Source organism: Pavona decussata, unplaced genomic scaffold, assembly GCF_977016875.1.
Source record: "Pavona decussata unplaced genomic scaffold, jaPavDecu1.1 SCAFFOLD_137, whole genome shotgun sequence".
NCBI lineage: Eukaryota > Metazoa > Cnidaria > Anthozoa > Scleractinia > Agariciidae > Pavona > Pavona decussata.
In genome coordinates this window covers 1,550,986-1,569,766 of record NW_028145550.1, presented here as the reverse complement: position 1 = coordinate 1,569,766, position 18,781 = coordinate 1,550,986, and the positions used below count along the sequence as shown (strand labels likewise).

General features: G+C 37.4%; 3 protein-coding genes across 4 annotated transcripts; 1 reads left to right on the top strand and 2 right to left on the bottom strand.

The window, feature by feature from the left end:
* Positions 1-692: 692 nt before the first annotated feature.
* Positions 693-8,881, bottom strand: LOC146467250 (WD repeat-containing protein 74-like). Of its 2 annotated transcripts, none has more exons than XM_085126181.1 (11): positions 8,803-8,881; positions 8,546-8,652; positions 7,462-7,583; positions 7,006-7,066; positions 5,960-6,103; positions 5,217-5,425; positions 4,830-4,885; positions 4,376-4,518; positions 3,254-3,310; positions 2,188-2,359; positions 693-1,531 (listed from the first exon to the last, which is right to left on the bottom strand). In XM_085126181.1, exons 1-11 carry the CDS (start codon positions 8,843-8,845, stop codon positions 1,485-1,487), a joined length of 1,161 nt encoding a protein of 386 aa, XP_084982307.1. In that variant the 5' UTR covers positions 8,846-8,881; the 3' UTR covers positions 693-1,484. The 2 variants fall into 2 exon arrangements, with proteins under 2 accessions (XP_084982307.1, XP_084982308.1); XM_085126182.1 differs by having other exon boundaries at positions 2,194-2,359.
* A 51-nt stretch (positions 8,882-8,932) lies between these two features.
* Positions 8,933-10,654, top strand: LOC146467249 (multiple inositol polyphosphate phosphatase 1-like). The gene has a single exon (XM_085126180.1). The coding sequence runs from the start codon at positions 9,007-9,009 to the stop codon at positions 10,414-10,416; it is 1,410 nt and encodes a 469-aa protein (XP_084982306.1). The 5' UTR covers positions 8,933-9,006; the 3' UTR covers positions 10,417-10,654.
* LOC146467248 (spermatogenesis-associated protein 7 homolog) lies at positions 10,544-17,546 on the bottom strand. Its single transcript, XM_085126183.1, has 8 exons — positions 16,862-17,546; positions 15,997-16,086; positions 15,172-15,219; positions 14,969-15,036; positions 13,611-14,245; positions 12,594-12,671; positions 11,759-11,816; positions 10,544-10,909 (listed from the first exon to the last, which is right to left on the bottom strand). Exons 1-8 carry the CDS (start codon positions 16,914-16,916, stop codon positions 10,850-10,852), a joined length of 1,092 nt encoding a protein of 363 aa, XP_084982309.1. The 5' UTR covers positions 16,917-17,546; the 3' UTR covers positions 10,544-10,849.
* Positions 17,547-18,781: the final 1,235 nt, after the last annotated feature.

Here is an 18,781-nt window from a genome sequence, read left to right as displayed (position 1 = left end):
ACAGCTTTTGAAACTATTTTTGTGTCGCACATGCAATTCAATAAACATCCCTTTTACCGCGATTTTTGTCTTAATTTAGCATCGACAACAACTAGCACCACGGGTTTGGGAGAAGAGTACAGTTATGGAGTTCTTCTTATATACGTTTGGCAACATACCCAACGGTTTTAGGCGTAACTTTAGGTCAGCGTTTAAAAAACAGAGCAAGGTACCCCAGAAGCCAAGTGATACTCCAAGCACATTACAAGGAACATTTTGACAGCTTTCTTCTACATGGTTTAGCCTCCTAACACAATGGTATTTTTGCACAGTTCACGACCAGGCGAGAAAAGTAGATCTTAGCAAGGACTGTTCGAATCCAAAAAGAAAATTGGCGGTAACCACGCATTTTTCAGAGTTTGAGCAGTAATAATTCGAAAAAGCTGTAACTACATAACAATGCATGACATTTTTTCCAAATTGAAGCTTTATCATCTCGATAGGAAGGAAGGAATTTCAGTCCAACGAAGAAATCTTTAGAAAAAACTGCCTCACACCTTTTTCAGGAATCTGAACGCTTTACTGGTAACCACGACCGTAAAGAAACGTGATATTAGAAATAATTCCGGGGCATTGTAGGTATTGTCCGCGACATAAATGACTAATTTAATCTTGTGATGTTTTTTTTTTCCTTTCTCCTGGCATGATTTCGATTTTCTTTCTTCTCTTTTTTACACATCGCAACTGTGTAAATAGCGTTCCTCACATGACTCCAACCTCTTGAAGGACAACTGAATTTCCAAAGGTCTAAATTTTTGCGAAAGTTCATGGGAAAATAGGAGAACATTGAAAGGGAATGTGATGTAATATTTTAAGCCTGGTGAGCAAATGAGAATGATGTATTATTCAGTGATAGCACAGGCAAACTCGGCAAAAGAAATTCCGAGTGCTCCTATCAGGAGTCGAACCTAAGACCTTCCGATTACTAGTTCCGATGCTCTACCACTGAGCTACAAGAGACTCGTGTGAGCTAAGGCCATTAAACTAGGTTCATGGGACAAATATCCTGCAAACTGTTAGGACAAATAGTAGCAGTATACAGGATGTTTGTCCCATGAACCTAGTTTAATGGCCTTAGCTCACACGAGTCTCCTGTAGCTCAGTGGTAGAGCATCCGAACTAGTAATCGGAAGGTCTTAGGTTCGACTCCTGATAGGAGCACTCGGATTTTCTTTTTCCGAGCATCACTGTGTCACTTACCGGCTGAATAACACATCATTCTCTTAGGAGAACATTGTATCTAAGTTTTCTGAACAACCTTCTTTGCTCCAGTTTCCCGTTCGATTAGCGTTTTGTCAAAGTTGTCGGGCCACGTATTTTGATTGCGAAGACCATGGGTACATCCAGAATTCTTTATGAGGTAGGCCCTTTCGAATTCTTGTGTCACGTCTGAGCGGCCATGGTTTGCGGGAGCTTTCAGGATGTTACTATAGCAACGAACAAGGTCATACCACTTCTTCTTTACCTTTCTTTTTTCTAACGATTTTTGTTTCTAAAAAGGATACGAAAAGAATACATATTTGAGATTCCAAGCAACGATGAATCGATGATATCTCTGCTAACTATGCCAAAAACGAAAAGCGACCCAAAATATGAGATTACACGATCACATGTTCCCAGCCATTTTGTTATTACTTTAAACTGGACACAGAAGAGTGTTTGTGATGTTAACTGTGCATGTCTATCCTTTGCATGGCGTGTGACTGAACTGGGGGAGTGCTTACGTGATAATAGTACGATTGTCTAACCGGTACCATTTCAAGGTTCCTGTTTCTCTCTTACGGCCCTGTATTCGTTTACGTGTCACCGCCGGGTACAAACTCTCAGATGGTACGAGCAGGGGCGCATTAAGATGGGCTCCTAGTACGAGTCATGACAGTGTGAGTTCACCATCGGGGTGTACTATACGAGGAACTAGCAGAATTAGTAACTCTCCAAGTTGTTGTTGTTGGTTTTTTTTTTTTATGCAGACATTCTGCAAAACCCCCGAGTCAAAACCCTCGACTCTTGAGGGCCACCCTAATTAAATTCGACTCACACTGTAGCTTGGTGCCACCCTCTCTAAAATATTGTTATTCTATACGCCAGCTTCAGTGATCCACTGGTCGTCAGGTTGGACACTGACTTTAAGCTTTTGACCGAGTTTACCCTTACTTTTGTCGAGCCGTTTTCTTTTGCTGCTTGAGGTAACAACGTCCATTGCGTCCCAAATGTCGTCGTCATTGTCATCATTACTATCACTGTTTTCTCTTTCAGTTGCTCTTTTAAGAGACTTATCTGACGAGACAGCAGTCCCTCCACTGTCTGTAGCTTGTGTATTCTGTGACAGACAACAACAATAAGATGGTCAGCTAGAGTGAAGAGGCTATTTGTTATCTCGCTACATTTAGTGCATTTATCTTAGCTTAGATGGTTCTTGGTTCTCAGGCAGTTTACTTTGCCTCAGCAAAAGAATATCAAAAACGACAAGCTACAGTGACGTCAAACATGTCAAGAGACGCAATAGCCCATCTTACAGTTGTGTGCTTAGTGACCTGGCCTTTGGTTGGAACGAGACTCGCGGTGACTTTGTTTTGATACAAACCTCACTGCTTTTCATACGTAATTGCAAATGTAGTTAGCATAAGAACAGTATGATCTACATATCAAAAGTAGCGAGGTTTGTATCAAAACGATGTCACCCCTAGCCTCGCTTCCAGTCAAAGACCAGGAATCCATTTCTCGAAGATCCCGAGAACTTACCGGGCCCGAAAAGTGTATTAGGTAATAATTGTTTTTCAACAGAAGTCAATTTTTGTTAGCTTTGGATGCTAAATTTTAAAATCTTTATAATTCTAGAAAAACACTGACCAAGTACCATGCCTGTAATTGGTGAAAAAGCATTTAAAAATACACTTATTGGGCCCGGTAAGTTATCGGGAATTTCGAGAAACAGGCCCCTGGGTTAGTAGGACACAACTGTAAAATGGGCTATTCTTACATCAAGAGGCAAAGACGTTTGTCTCTCAAAACGATTCAAAAGCTAACTCAATCACCGTTCCGTTATTTAACTGCAGTAGTGTGAAGGTACACTTACGAGAGAGCCAGACAAATTTTAAATACTGCTCAAATTTGAAACTTCATGGTCCCTGATGGCTAAAATGGCAGAAAAGTTTCCACATGACGTCACCCCAGTGACAACACAGAGTGTTGAAACATGTTGGATCACACGAACCTTTTCTATTTCTCTGGCTGAAAACAGCAAACAATTGAGTGCAGATTTCAAGTACACCTATGACAGAAATAAGGACAAAAAATCAATGATATGATATAAAGAATAACGACAAAAAATCAATGCAGTACAAAACAAAATGGTCAAAGAGAAACTTGACCAGATTTGAGACCAGTTCTATTTGTCGCCAACAGTTTGATAACATGTATGACAACTGCTGTTGTCGCATTCACACACAGCAGCTTGTATAGTTGGTAGAGCACTGCATCAGCAATGCAGAGGTCATGGGTTCGAATACCGTTCAAGCCTGAATTTTTTTTCAGGCTTTCTTTTCGCATCTGCTTGAGCTGCATAAATAACTGCGAGGGTCTTTCTTCTATTTAAACTTGTATTTAACAACTCCAGTTAACAAAATTTAGTTTTGTAGAAGTATGGAGTCATTTCAATATAAAAGGAAACGTCAGAGGTAAGCCCTATTGAGGATGTTCCCTAATACATACAATCTACCAAATACGACACTAAAAATATGACAATATATGCAATCAAAATTAACTTTGTCAGTGAAGCAACTGCAATTGATTATATCCCCTTAAACACCACCTTATTGTTTTACTTTTGATGGCTTACTGCTAAGACTTTTTTTGTTCCACTCTCCAATCAAATGACAAGTGTCATTCTGAGAAGTGTACAGCAACCCATTATCTTGCCCTACCTCCTTAACACTAAAAAAGGTGTACAGTCAGTCTATATCATGCATGACTAGTATTCTGAGAATGAAATCAGCATTTGAATTCCTCTTTGTAATGTCCAGCATTTGAATGGAATGTTGAAGATTTCTATGGGAATCCTTCTGAAAAAGATGAATTAACTAGAAAAAAATAATAATACAGAATACTTGGGAAACAATTGTTTTTTGAAATACTCAGTGCCGTAATCTGAAGAAAATTCATAGCTTTATACATGTACTGTCAATACTGGACTAGGGAAATTTCTTCGGGAACCCTGAAATCTCACTGGCGAGTTTCAAAACTGACGTATAAATTTCAAAACTCCTTCCAATTTTTGAAAAAAAATGGTCATGTCTGATGTAGATTGACTGCAACAGCCATAAAAGTTAATAATCACCTTATGAAGAAGTTTCCTGCTTTGAAGATGATGAATCCTAAGAAATTTGTCTAGTCCACATGACGCCACCATCTGCTGTTTACTAAGACAGGAAATGCAGCGAATTCCACCAGCAAATCCCTTGTAATGTCCTTTTAGTTGACCTAAAGAAACATATACATATTAGTTTGGTTCAAAATTCATATAAAAAAATGCAACTCTTTTAGATTTTCTACCTTGCTTGCTTTTACTTTAATTGTCCAGTCCTTGTCAACATTCTCAATATCCTTATTTCCTAACAGTCCCTCTACTCTTTTGTACAATGACACTATTCCAGAAATTAACAATGATTGTGTTCCAAACCATCAATTAAAAAGTAATTAACACAACAAAGTTTTACAAGATTTTGGGGACTGAGGCTTGCACTTCAGCACAGGGAATAATAATAATTGGAACTGACATAAGTGGAACTTACCCTTGCGTAAGTCTATACTTCCCATGGTGCCAACTGTGTTTCCCACAATAACCACACTGGGAAAAAAGAAATGAATCAATTTCAGAAAAACAGAAAACAAAAAGATGCATCAATACATGCAGGTGGGACTGATTGTTGAAATTGATAACTATTGTTTACAATTTGTGAATTCTATTTAACGTCACAAAAAACAGAGACATTACAGAACACTTACAGGTTCTGTGAAAGCACCAACAGTTTCCATCTTAGACTTAATGATCTGAGCAGTAAAAAAAATCTAAGCAATACTAAACCACAAACAGTACAACTTTCATCACCATATGGTTTGCATTACAGTCTCAAGTCTTCCCCCTCCCCCAACCCCAAGGCCAACAGTGGCATCCTTACTTTTCATCATCAGTCACAGCCAAGGCTGAGATTGGAGATTCCTCAAAGTTAAAGCTCAGAACTGGTCGACGCTGTGTTTTGGTGTCATACAGTCGCACCTGATGATACCCAGTACCAACCACAATCCTGGATTGCAATCCTTGACCAGCAAGAAATCGCAAATCAGTTATCCAGACTGGAACTTGCAGATCCAGAAAATCATTTGGTACCTTTTGAGTTGCAAAAAAAAACCATAACAGCAACGATTAAAACACACAAATTTAATCATACTATTGCACACATGTAGGACTATCTGATTACATTACATTCCAATTACAAAACTTGCTTTCTGTCACTGAAGAATTACAAAAGTCACTATAAAAGATAAAATAATGGAACACCCTTTCAATGTTTCAAAGGTCTTTTTCTAACCTACCAAGGATGCTTGTTATTTACAGGAGATTTGTACTTATGTTTTTAATTGTTGTTGTTGTTGTTGTTATTGTTGTTTTTACAACCATTGTTGATTACTTTGCCTTTTTCTTCACCAATTGATAAGGAGATCAACATTCTTATTACAAGATTAGCTCGTGGGCAGGAAACAACCTTACAATGTAACTAAACTGGGGTCAGTTTTCTAGAGGCAATCGTCAATTCTTGATTGGATGAGCTATTTTCACAGAAATAGATAATGGTGCTAAGTAGAGTTGAGAAACCTAGTTTGTAATTTCTATAAGGTAAAAGATGCAAAAATTTATTATTACATTTTTGGCTCTGAAAATTGGCTCCTCGGGTCTGTTTAGGTCCCAGAGTTTCAGGTCGTTTTTCTGCCCACCTGTTCCTACTTCAGATGGACACAAAGGATTTTGATGCACAGCAGACACTTGATTGCCAACTTTAACATCTTTCTGAGAAAAAAGAGTAAAAGTCACTAAACCTGAAAGAAGAAGGGTGGGAAGGAGGGATGGGGGAGGGAAGAATGGAGGGTGGAAGGATAGGGGGATAGAGTGAGTAAGGGAGGGACAAGGGGAAGGAGCAGGTGGTAGGAAGGAGGGAGAGAGGGAGGGAGATAGGAAGGGAGCAGGAAAGGGCAGGAAGGAAGGGAAGAAGGCAGGGGGAACTGCCAAGAGGAGGGTGGGAGGTTTGAGGAAAGGAGGTAGGGAGGAAAGCAAGGAGGAAGGGAAAGAGGAAGGGAGAAAGGGTAGGAAAGGACTAATATGAGAAAGGAAGCAAGAGAGAAGGAGGCAGCCCAGTCAAAATATTCTGGTAGCTGGGGATTTTGTTGCCTACAATGAAATATCTGCCACCTGTTTCACACCAAAAATTAACATTATGCCTCGAAAATTAATACTAGGTGTCTACTAGTTGCCTACTACTCAAACCATCTTGCCTACTACTGAAAACAATTTTGACTGGGCTGAGAAGGTGAATGAAACCCGACAATAAATTTGTCCCAGGATCCCAGGCTCACTTAGCTTTTGGCCCAGATATTAATAAGCAAATTCTATGAGAAGTTTTCTTTATCTTTGGTTCTCATTATTATACCCTTGTTTCTCCATGGTCTGCACATGTATGTCTGAAAAATGTATTCTAGATAATATATGTACATGTAGATAGTTAAGTTTATGCAACAGATCAATAAAGTGCAAATCATTATAGGGAAGGGGTTATAAGAGATGAGCTCTGGGGCCTGATAAAACCCTTCAGACTCAACCGAAAAATGGGTCACACTATCTAACAGTGCATTTAGTATTTATTTTGTACTTTATGATAAAACAAGCATTTAAAACAAAATACAATGACAACTTACAGGACTGTCATCATTTTCCCAGATTTGAAGTAATCCAGACTCCACACATGTCACAAAGGAGCTAAAAACATAAAATTTAATAATTATATTAAATTTTCAATTAATACACTTGCATGTAGATTACGTCACAGAGGCTGCCCTACAAACAGAGTTCCCTTCAAACTTTTGGTTTCCAAAAATGTTATTTAAATTTTTCATCTTTAGCTTTTGCTGTTATGTCTTGATGATGAACATTGAACTTCTTCAAACTTAATGTCAAACATCATTTTATACATCTTGTTAAATATTATTTTGATTAGCCATTAATCACAGATTTTGTTCACAGCTCTGGGCAGCAAGAAAATGAACAAAGTTTCTCTCGAATGACGTCAACATATAGCATCATCAAGAACCTTCTCTTTACTGACAGAACAGAAGGTTCTGTTTCAATAAAATTTAAAGCTTGTGGCAACCTACTTGTTCCATTTGAAGAGTCCTGTCAGCTTTTTGTCCCCAGTGGAAAACCTTTGTTCAGCAATAAACTCACCCTTGGTGACATCAAAAGTCTTGGCAATTCCATTTGTTAATCCCACTAATATCTAAGGATAACGGAAACAAAATTAACTTTTTTTTCTTTGTGTCATTGAACTTACAGTGAATTAACAGCAGGGTCCAATGGTCAATTAATCTAACCTGCCCAGGTAAGTGTGAAATTTGATTGTGGTTAAAATTATTACTAATCAAAAGAGATCTTTCCAAAAGATTTCTACCATTGAGTTTGATTTAGGCTATTCTTAAAGAGGAAGTGTCACTGGGGGAAGGTGTCACTTCAAAAGCATTAAGTACATGTATTTCAAAAATAACAATCGTTTCCCAAGTATTTTTACTTCTTTTGTTTGAAGTTAATGTGTCTTTTTCAGAAAGATTCTCAAGATGTTTTTCAAATGCCAGACATTACAAAAACAAATTCAAATGTTCATTTCATTCTTGGAAAAAACTTGTCGCGTATGACTTACACTGACTGCAACAGAAAGCTGGAACTAATGGTCCAGTTTTGGTAATGTGGCAAAACTGTCAATGAGTGTCTCTGGCCAGAGACGGACTTATGTCAGAATAGATCTGAACTTGCAAAAAGTAAGGCTAGTTGTTGTTGATGATAAATGATGATGATGACCTCCCTCGTATAAGCCTTGTGGTTTCTGGAGGTCTATTCATCACTCATATTTATTTTACTTGTTTTACTTTGTATTCAAATAATATAAGCCTAATAAGACAATAACAAAATTGCAATAACCTATACCAGAAAAAAAAATAATTTTTATTGTTATGGATGATAATCACTTTTCTACATTTGTTATTTCTGTTGCATGGCACAGCCACTAAATAAATATTAAATTAATAAATAAATATAAATCTCCTATCATTTCTATTGCTTATAATTAAAAAGTTGAATGAAACGGAAGGTGGTTGTTTAAGTAAGTAAATCATTAGCTATATAGAGTAGTGAGCTTAATTTCAATTTTGTCACAATTGATTAAACAGTAAATCACATCTGGCTTACCTGACTCTCGGCCTCATCAACCCAGCTCATAGCACATATTTCGTTTCTTCTATCTACTTTTTCTGCTACGCCATAGTTTGTAAACGAACACTTCTTCAGGTCAATCCCTGAGAACAGTACAAAATTAATCTTCACATCAAGAAATCCGTGAAGCATTACACAGTTAGCCATAGCACGTAGAATCGAATAAGCGATATACGAAAGTGCTAATTAATCTTATATTTCAACCAAACAATGCCATTATCTAACTTTCTCACCCTTTAAAAGTCCACTTTCACTGCCAACCCAAACGTCCGCCATGCTTGAAACTCACGGTCTGGGAGCCTGAGAACTAGCAATGATCTAAGGGAATTATGGGTAGTCCCAGGGTTCCTCTTTTGCGCCTGCCAGAAATTGAGTTACACGAGTTATATGTTTGATTTTTGGCAAGATTTCCACTGATTTGAAGTTCAAGATAACTAATGAATCTGAAAATAGGTATCTCAGCACTTTGCCTTGCATTTTTCGCATTTTTGGGATACTATGTCCAAGAAATTGAGCAATTAGAGCCGCCAGTTTCGCTGAAAACACATCTCAAGTTTTCATCCAAGACTCGGTACAACCAGCAGAAGAGAAACACGACCTTTGAGACGCCAAAAAATTGCGAACCACTTCACATCAGCATGGTGCTGAGACATGGAACCCGATATCCAAGCCTAAACGACGTCAAAAAAATTGACAAGATGCTGAATGTGCTTGAGAAGGCCTTAAATGCAAGCTCTATGCAAATTGGGGATCTCCAGCTTCCCTTGCAAAACCCGTTTTCTCACACCAACGACAAGCTACTGGCGACTGTTGGAGAAGAGGAAATGTATAGCATCGCCAAGGAATTGTTAAGACGTTTTCCAAGCTTGCTATCCCACCCTTATGAACCACAGAAATTTGATTTTATCAGCACTGGGACAAGGCGTGCTTCTCAAAGTGCTATGGCATTTGCCTTTGGTTTGTTTGAAGGGCGCGGCCAACTTGGAGCCAATCGTTTTCAACCCGTGGCGATCCTGTCCAGAGCAATCGACAGCGATCCTCTTCTACGATTTTTCGACTTATGCCAAAAGTACTTAACAAGGGTTGTGGAAAACAAAACTGCTCTTCATGAATATAAAACTTTTAAACATGGTGAAGAAATGAGAAATGTTCTGCAGAAAGTATCCAGTAAATTGAACATAGACTCTGCTGATCTGTCTGAGGAATTCATAGTTGGCATTTATACAGCTTGCACCTTTGAGGTTGCAATTCATGGAAGAGAAAACACTTGGTGTGAACTTTTTAATGAGGAAGATTTATTAGTTTTAGACTACATGTCAGACTTGAAGCATTATTGGAAAAGGGGTTATGGATACCAAATAACTTGTAAAATCAGCTGTCCACTGTTAGAAAGGATAGTCACCTCGTTTAAAAATGCTACCGAATCATCACCGGAGGACAGAATGCACGGTGCCTTCATGTTTGCTCATGGTGAGACATTGCAACCTCTTTATGCATTGCTTGACTTGTTCAAAGATCAGGAAGAGTTGAGAGCAAATAATTTTTTCAAGCATCTTGAGCGCAAATACAAAGTTAGCTACATAGCACCTTTTGGAGCCAACATTGCTTTTGTTTTGTACAAATGCAATGCAAAAGACATGGAGTCTTACGAGACAGAGAGCCTTGATGTGCATCCATTCATGGTTCAAGTGTTTGTTAACGAGGAGTTGATTGCAGTGCCTTGTTGTGGGAATCAAACAGAATGCCGTTTTGAAACTTTTCTGCAGTGTTTTGATAACAAACCGTGTAATCTATCATCGTTATGCAGTGTGGAAAGGAGCACTGAAGCACCTCATGTGGAGCTGTAAGAGATTATAGTCACTGGTTACAAAGAGCTTGCTGTGTGTTGGAATCTACATTGCACAGCAAGCTGATCCCCTTAAGGTAGTGGCTACCACTGACCGCATTTTATAGTTCAACTGTTACAACACAGAATGATTTTTTACAATTTATTCATTCAAATTTTAAATTTGCAGTCTGGCGTTGGTTTCTATTATTGTGCAAAATGTTCAAAACATTGCAAAGCAATAAATTATTGGTGTAGAACTTGTTTCCTGTTCATGAGTTGTACTACAGCATGGAATTTCAAGTTACAATTTGTTGTGTAAGCTCATTTTCCAGTCTTCTCTTGGGTCTGGTATTCCTCAAACAGCCAGTGACACTGTGATAATTACTTCTCCTTTTTTGCCAGCTGGACTTCAGTCTTCTCTATAATTTATGAACTTATTAACACAACTAATGTCAGCTGTCTGTAATTCCTAAATCTTCCTTCAGTTGCTCTATCATTTCCTGCAGGCGACTCTGAAAAGAGAAGATATGATTAAAAAATAATGCTCACCAACTTGTAGATTGGATCATGCTAAAGACAGATGTCATTGCCTGAGTTTCCAACCACTGAGTTACATTATCTTCTGTTGTAAAAAGTAAACTCTGTGAGTGTCTACTTACTAATTGAAGCACAGCCAAAAAGGAACTCATTCACAGCATAACTATGTTGAGGGGGGGGGAAGGGGGAGCGCTCAAGTAGTTAGTGCATTCCTCGGAAGATTGTAAACACATTTAATTATGTAAACTATTCAATTAATGGAATATCCTAAAAAAAAGGACTGTTGTTAAATTTTCCAACTACTGATACACTCAATGAAAGAAATGTCCCATGTTAAGTGTGAATCGTAAATGATACAACCTGGTACAATTATGGAGTGATCTCATTAGCGCACACACATTTTCCATTTTTCTCTTTGTCCAAACAAAGAAAAACAATATGTAAATTTTTAGCTTTAAAATAACCTTGCATACTTTTATTTTCTGACATTAGAAGAATGTAAAATTTAATATAAAGCTCATGGGTCTAACACTTCCCAGAGAGCTGTTGTGTCTTATCATTCATTGTTTATACTTTTCACCTGACAATATTTTTTTCAATAGTGTGTACAGTATCTAAGGACAGAATTCAGTTTTGGGGGAAAAGATGATAAGGTCACGGAAACTGATATTTGAATTTGCATTGAAGTTCATAAAGCTTGATTTCCCATAGTAAGGTTAACTTCGTTTTTAATTTACTTGGGACAAAAGAAAATAGCAAGCAAGCAAGTTAGCAAAGGAAATGTTCACCTTGATGTACATTCATGACAGTGTGCAGGTACTTACTTCATCCAAATGATCTTTTCTTCTATCAATGTGCATTTCAAACACTTGCTTTAGTACCCTACAAGTAAATGAGCATGAAAAAACAAAAGTACTTTAATAGATGTTAAGCACTCTCTTGATTCACTTACAAAACTGTACGTTTAACTGCAGGGCACCCTCATAACACTATGAATAAAATGTATACTGAAAGTTTGAGTTGTCATTGTTTGTGTCTTTTTCCTCAAGGGGTGGCCATTTTGAATAAGTTAGCCATGGTCAAAGGACTGTACTGGGACCAAATTGAGAGTTTTCCAACTGTGCACCAAGAATAATGGCCACGGTTTGAAGAAAGACATGAGCACCAACAAAGGTGATCAAACTTTTATTCAGGTTTTATTCATACTACATGTAGATTGTGGGGCTTCTTGTTACTCACAATGGCTGAATTCACACTATTATTAAGAAATTACTCCAAGATGGGTTTCCCGTCTGTGACGAGTTTCCCAACCTAGTGTGAAAACAACAAGGGACAGGTTTCCACTTTCTGGGTAACTAAACACTTTTCCTCCCAGCACCTTAGAAAAAAGTTGGCCTCTAACCATTCTAATGTGAAATTATGAATGTTGATGAGTTTAGATGCGATTAGTGTCACAATTCCCACTAGGACAGAAAACTCGTCAGATGGGTTATCCGTCTGAACAGACCTTTAAGTCCTCTAGTGTGAATACAGCTATTGATAACGCAAAAAATGATTAATTTCTGGCTTTCTTGTAACATGAGTTTGGGCTGCCTGTGTTGAACCTCTGCTAACAAAAACGGAGTCCCGATATGAAATGACTTTATTACTGACATGTACCTATTGCTGAAGATTCCTCTTGCTAGGATGTCTGTGGTTACATCAGATATAAATCTAAGGTACTTCTGTTCCTCTTCCCTGTAAGACAACATTCACATTGAATCTCTGAGATACTGTAACAGGGCGGGCATAACTCTTAAGAGGGATATACACATTGTTGGTCTATAAAGACAAAATTGCTATTAAAAATTTTCAACACAGCCACAGCAAAGTTATCTGTGACCTTTGGTATTCAGGTGAAAAAAAAGGATTAAATAAATAATCAAAATAACAAAAATGCAAAAGCTAGTTATTTCCGGTATTTATTTCCTTTTTTTTTTACCCAAACCCTAACTCCCCTGTCCTGTCATTATTGAATGCAAGAGAAATGTAGTGATGACTTTTGTCCAAATAAAGTGTTCAAAAATTGTTGAATTTTCTCATGCTGGTTGGTTTTTCAATGGTAAAACTGTTGTTGTTGAAAGTGAAATACCACTGATATAATTTATGTGAACTGCGGATGACAGATTTATTAGATTTATTAATATTTGAATGAAACTTGAGCAGCAGTGAAAAGAAAGCCCAAAAAAAGCTTTCAGGCTTGACCAGAATTTTGCAACTGGTCAGTGAGTGTTCAACACAACTTGGCCAGTTGCATCAACTGTGGTGAAACATCGATCATCTATCATTAAAATCTTTCATCGGCTGGTCACAGCTATGATATAAAATATTATTATAATTATTTCATATACTACATATACCAAATCATCAAGAAGTAGATTCATCTTCCATGGGAATAGTGCAAACTCAAAAAATGACCAGCTCCCAGTGGGCTAATGACAGCCCAGATGGTAGTTGAGCACTGCACCAATTGCAGGGGTCGAACTGCGTTCAAATCCCATTCAAGGCTAAATTTTCATTTTACAGATGCTCAAGCTGTGTCCACAACTGTTTTGCTCACGTCGATTACTATTACATATCAGTACAACTACAGTATGCTACACACTACACATAAAAAATTTTTAATTTAGAACTCACCAAACAGTTGCCTTAAAATCAGTTGAATCATTCATTGCCCTTGTTGAAGGAGGACCTCTATGACTGTAGGTCACTTCTGTTAAGTCAAGGCGTGGAACTCTGTCATCTCTTGTTGATCTGATTGTATCATTCATACCATTCAACATTCCACTTTGATCGTCAGTTCTTTTTAATCTCTCTTCAACAGCACTATATCCAGCTGTCATAGGAGCCTTAACATCTCCAGATTCATCATTATAACAATTCAGTAATGTACTAACATTGTTATCCAAATTGTGTGAAGTCCCCTGTTCATATTTCTCCGGAGAATGTACTGTTCTCAAATCTTTCTTCTTACTTAATTGTCGGCCTGTTCTTAAAGTTTGCCTTGGTTCTCTCGCAATTGGTGAAACTGGTGGTCTTATTGGAAGTTGGGCAGATGTTGATGTAGATTGATATTGTGTTGATGTCTTGATGTCTCTTGGCGATGAAGAAGGTACTGCAGGGGGGTAATGCCTGTCAAGGGACTGCACAGACAGACTTCTCTGCATTGGTGTCCCTGTGAATGGTCTCCGGCCTGGAGATTGTTGACTTCTAGCTGAATTCATTGAAGATGATCCATTATGTGAAGAGGATAGGAACTCCATGGAGGGGGACTAAAAGGAAAAAATTGACGCATGGTGAACCAAACTAGAACATTTGCAAATATGTAATACATAAAAGATCTGACAAAAACTGGGTTTAAATTGGTTTAGTTTCACATCAGTCAGGTTTAAGGTTTAAAGTTTAAACTTTAAACTTATTAGTTTCTTAGTCAAGAAATTAGTTGAGAAACTTTACTGTGCATCCCTAGTCTTTCTCTACCCACATTAGAGAGGTATACCAGTGAAAAAATGCCAGGGTGGGTAGAGTGGCAATACTCGTCCCAGTTGTTCAAAGCCCGATTAAGCTAATCCCAGATTAACATGAACTTTGATGTGAGTTTAATTAACAAATCAATAGAGATTCTCCCAAAACATTTTGGTCCCTCAGTTTTGCCTTAGACTTTCCTTAACCTTTAGCTTGAAATTAGCCTTTTAAGCCATTTTAAATGAGCGAGATGAAAACCCGATTAACTTTTAATCGAGGATTAGCGTTAATCGGCTTTCAAACAACCGGGCCCTGGACAATAACACCTACATTTAGCTGCTATGCTTCATGGTAAAGAAACTGACTGTTAACCCTTTATTACGCCCTTAGAGCGCCAATTGGCATGTAGAAATGATGCCATAACTTTATATTAAACATTGATAAAATTCTATGAATTTTTCAATATTTCCTTTTCAAATTTATACACATACATGTAGCATGTTAAGACATGACTGTATTTCACAGCTTACCCTTGTTCTTGATGAAAGTGGTGTCCCAGCTCTGCTTTGCAGTGCAACACGCTTCTTTTGATCACGAACTGTGCAACAGGAAAAACAATTAAATGTCCATCATTATATATAAATCATCATTACAGTACTGTCACACACAAAGTGACAAATTTACTGTGATTTTAAAATGAACATACTTTTACTCACTGTTGTCTTATACTAACCCTTCATGTGCATGTTCATCGATTTTGGAGGAGAAGTATCAACAGCAGCTGTATGGAGGGAAATGACAATTAATAACAATATACTTAACAATTATTCCACGAGCGCGCATTGGATATGAGATGATAGATAGCCAACGAGGTGCGAAGCGCCGAGTTGGCTATAATCATCTCATATCTAACAAACGCGAGTGGAATAATAACAATCAAGAAATATTGTAAGTTATGGCTGGTTTCGCTTAGCAAGAACAACCAGAAGACCATTTTAATGATCCCTATCCTCAAGCATAATATAATAGCTCACATACCATGGCCGCTAAGCCAATCAAATCCCTGGAATTGCATTATACAATGATACATTTTTTAATAAAATGTATTATTCCATCTTTTACTCTGTAGCCCCCTTAAAAATTGCTTATCCTTTATTAATTAATTAACTTATTTATTTATTTATTTATTTATTTATTTATTTATTTATTTCTGCTTTAAGAAAAAAGTTATTATTATTATTATTATTATTATTATTATTATTATTATTATTATTATTATTATTATTATTATTATTATTATGTACTTATTTACTTTTATAATGGACATATAACATATATTTCTCAACAGGCAAAAATTACAATATAATGTAACCATGCTAATCACACAACATCTTGGCAGCATACTTATTTTAATGCTGGCACCCATTACATCATCTGGCCTGATGGCTGATGATGATGTGATAACATTATTAACTTCGCCTTAACGATCTGTGGCCTCCAAAATAACAAATGGATTGATATGATAATCTCCTTTTAAGATTTAATGTGAATGAATTACCTTTTGCAGACAGTATACGCCTGTAGTGGGATTTCATGTGATTTGCAATGAAATCCTGCCCCATGTAAGACGTAGAAGTTGGAGCGAGTGCTACAAATGCAAAGTGTAAATTTATTATAAATGTGAAAAATTATTTACTTTGCAGAAATGCAGAAATATTTTTTTATCTTCTTTACAACCAATTCATTACTACAGTATATTTTTCCACTCCAGAGACAAAATGGGTATTTTTGAAATCATTAAAATGCACCAGGAAGAATCAACCATCGGAAATATCGAAACATCAAAAATAGGAAACTAATTTTAAGATGCAATTATGAACGCCAGTTTCTCAATGGCTAGTAACAAGAGTAGATGGTATTGTTGCTATTGATAACCATAGTTAATTGAGGGACTGGTTATGAAACTTTGCCATGAAAACAATGGTGCTGCAATTTATGTTGGAGGGGCCACGACAGTGTACAATCCTTTGTTTGAATGTTCACACTACAACTGAATATCGTAACACGAACGTTTCTACTGGTCAGTTGCTCCAACACATTTCAAAATCTATTGCCGTCTGTGCACTTTCAAGGCCAAAAAATTGCTGACAAAAAAATATAACAAAGAAATTTGGCAGGCTTCATAACCATTGCCTTTTATGATAATCAATAAAAACTTATATAGTTGAAGCCCTTGCGGGGGTTGTTCCAGACGGAAATACCTTAATTGAGGCTGAGTCAATTTGACAAAAAGAGAAAGATAAAATGGAGGAATGGCCTCACTCTCTTCAATCGGGAAGTTTGGAGCAGCAGAAAGAATAGCAAAGAAACGAGTTTACAACCACCGGCGCCATCTTGAATCGAGATTCTTTCCAAGTACTTACCACTGCTTTTCAAAGTGAAATGGCCACGCTGTAAACGTGTCTGTGAGTAGTCCATCTTTTAAGCTATACAATGAAGTAATTCATGGTGTCCTTCCGTCATCAGAAGTAAAGGAATGTAAATCAAATCAAGCAAAATTAAATCCACTAATCGGGCTTTTCTTTGCGAGGGAAAACATTTTACCGGCCTTGATCGCGGGCGCAGGTACGCCATGTTGTTATTTCCAGGGCAACAAGAAGGATGGGTCCGAACTGTGTACAAAGATCGGGAAAGCGCTTCAATCGAAGTATATAGATGACGTCTCAAATCTTAGGGGTACAATTGCAGTTTTAAAAACTACTTTTGCAAGGGAAAAAGCTAACTTTTCACAAAGCTAAGTCTTATTTACATATGACGTAGAAATGAAGCCTAGCCAGCCAATCAAATAACAGGGCACGATTGTCAAATCAATTGTTACGTAAAATGCGCGCGCGTGAAATTTTCATTCGCATATACATCTTTCTTGCAAGCGGTGCGCTTTGAACTGCGGCGAGAACTTCGCCTCTTTTTCACAATGAACATGTTCAAATAATTTCTATACCTTGTGCGGATGTTGCTACTCAACGCTGGAAGGCTGATAATCAACTCCGAAGCAACCATGCAAGAATATCAGTGAAAAAGGTATGAAAAAAAAAAACGGCACCAAGATTAGTCAACAACGTCCATTTCTGTTTTAAGAATCGCTCCTAGTGCTTGATCAGAATGCGCTTAAATTTCTTTTGAAAGCGGAAATTTCACAAGTCTCTATTTTTTTTAACCGTAGGCGTCTTTGTTTTACTGTTACACGAACAATTCGTTACGCTGAGGAAGCTAAAGAAGATTCTAGATTCAAGTTTATTTTCGACATGACGTAACAATTCACATTAAGCTCACGTTGAACTGATGAGCTCAGAACTTTTGGCAGATGGCACTATATTTTTTTTCTAAGGAAAGACAGTTTTAAAATAAAAACTTATTGATGAAATTGTGTTTTCCGCGCGAAAAAAGAAACGAATTTGAACCAAGAAAGCCGAAACATTTTGCCCACTTTCATCAGGACATGTTGGCAGGGCAACGAAAAGAATAAGTTCACGTCAGGTTGAGTCAAAAAAATTCTGGGAAGTGCTCCAGTATAGTAACTTATCTCTCAGTTCTTAGGATATTTGCAGTTTAAAACCTAATTTTTGCAAGAAAAAGGTAAAAGTTCACAAAAGGTCGTAATCATCATTTACTTCGTTAACAACTGAATCGAATAGAACGCATACGACGTAGAAATGAGAACTAGTCAGCCAATCAAATAAAAGCGCGCGCTTGCTAAATCAATTGTTACGTAGTATGTGGGCGTAATTGTTTTCATTCAAACACATATCTCTCCTACAAACGGCACGCTTCAAGAGCAGCGAGATAAGCGCTTGAAAACTTCGACTCTTTTTGGCAACTATCTAGTGCAAAAAAAATTCTGCGTTTAGTTAGGATCTATGTGTCTCACTTATTACTGGAGTTCTCATAATCAACTAGAAACAATGCAAGCGTATCAAGAAAAGAAAAAGGTAAGAGTGAAACGCGCCCGCGGCAATTAACAAAAACACTTTACTTCCGTTTCTGTTTTAGGAATCCCTTCTTCCACTTGGTCTGTTCAAGATTCTCGGAGAGCCGCAATGTAGCAAGTTTTGATTTTAAGCTGAGACTTTCTGTTTCAATGTCATACGTAAATTTGCTATGCTACGGACGTTAAATAAGATCCTGGACTCCCATCAGTTTCTTTTTCTTGACGTGACGTAACAATGCGCATTTAGCTCACACTCAACTCGTGATGACATTTTTAGTAGAAACCGCATTTTTTCTATTTTTATTTCAAGATATTGAAAACGAAAGCAATACTTTCAAGCCAAGGCTCCGCGCAA

What these genes read in the sequence shown, in the direction of transcription:
- LOC146467250 (XM_085126181.1), bottom strand. Translation starts at nt 8,845, where the DNA reads ATGGCGGACGTTTGGGTTGGCAGTGAAAGTGGACTTTTAAAGG. An exon ending in GGACTCTTCAAATGGAACAA is followed by an intron (nt 7,067 to 7,461) that starts GTAGGTTGCCAC and finishes TTATGTTTTTAG; the next exon opens with CTCCTTTGTGACATGTGTGG. An exon ending in GCAGGAAACTTCTTCATAAG is followed by an intron (nt 3,311 to 4,375) that starts GTGATTATTAAC and finishes TTTCTGTCATAG; the next exon opens with GTGTACTTGAAATCTGCACT.
- LOC146467249 (XM_085126180.1), top strand. Translation starts at nt 9,007, where the DNA reads ATGAATCTGAAAATAGGTATCTCAGCACTTTGCCTTGCATTTTTCGCA.
- LOC146467248 (XM_085126183.1), bottom strand. Translation starts at nt 16,916, where the DNA reads ATGGACTACTCACAGACACGTTTACAGCGTGGCCATTTCACTTTGAAA. An exon ending in GCGTATACTGTCTGCAAAAG is followed by an intron (nt 15,220 to 15,996) that starts GTAATTCATTCA and finishes CCCTCCATACAG; the next exon opens with CTGCTGTTGATACTTCTCCT. An exon ending in AGAGGAATCTTCAGCAATAG is followed by an intron (nt 11,817 to 12,593) that starts GTACATGTCAGT and finishes ATTTACTTGTAG; the next exon opens with GGTACTAAAGCAAGTGTTTG.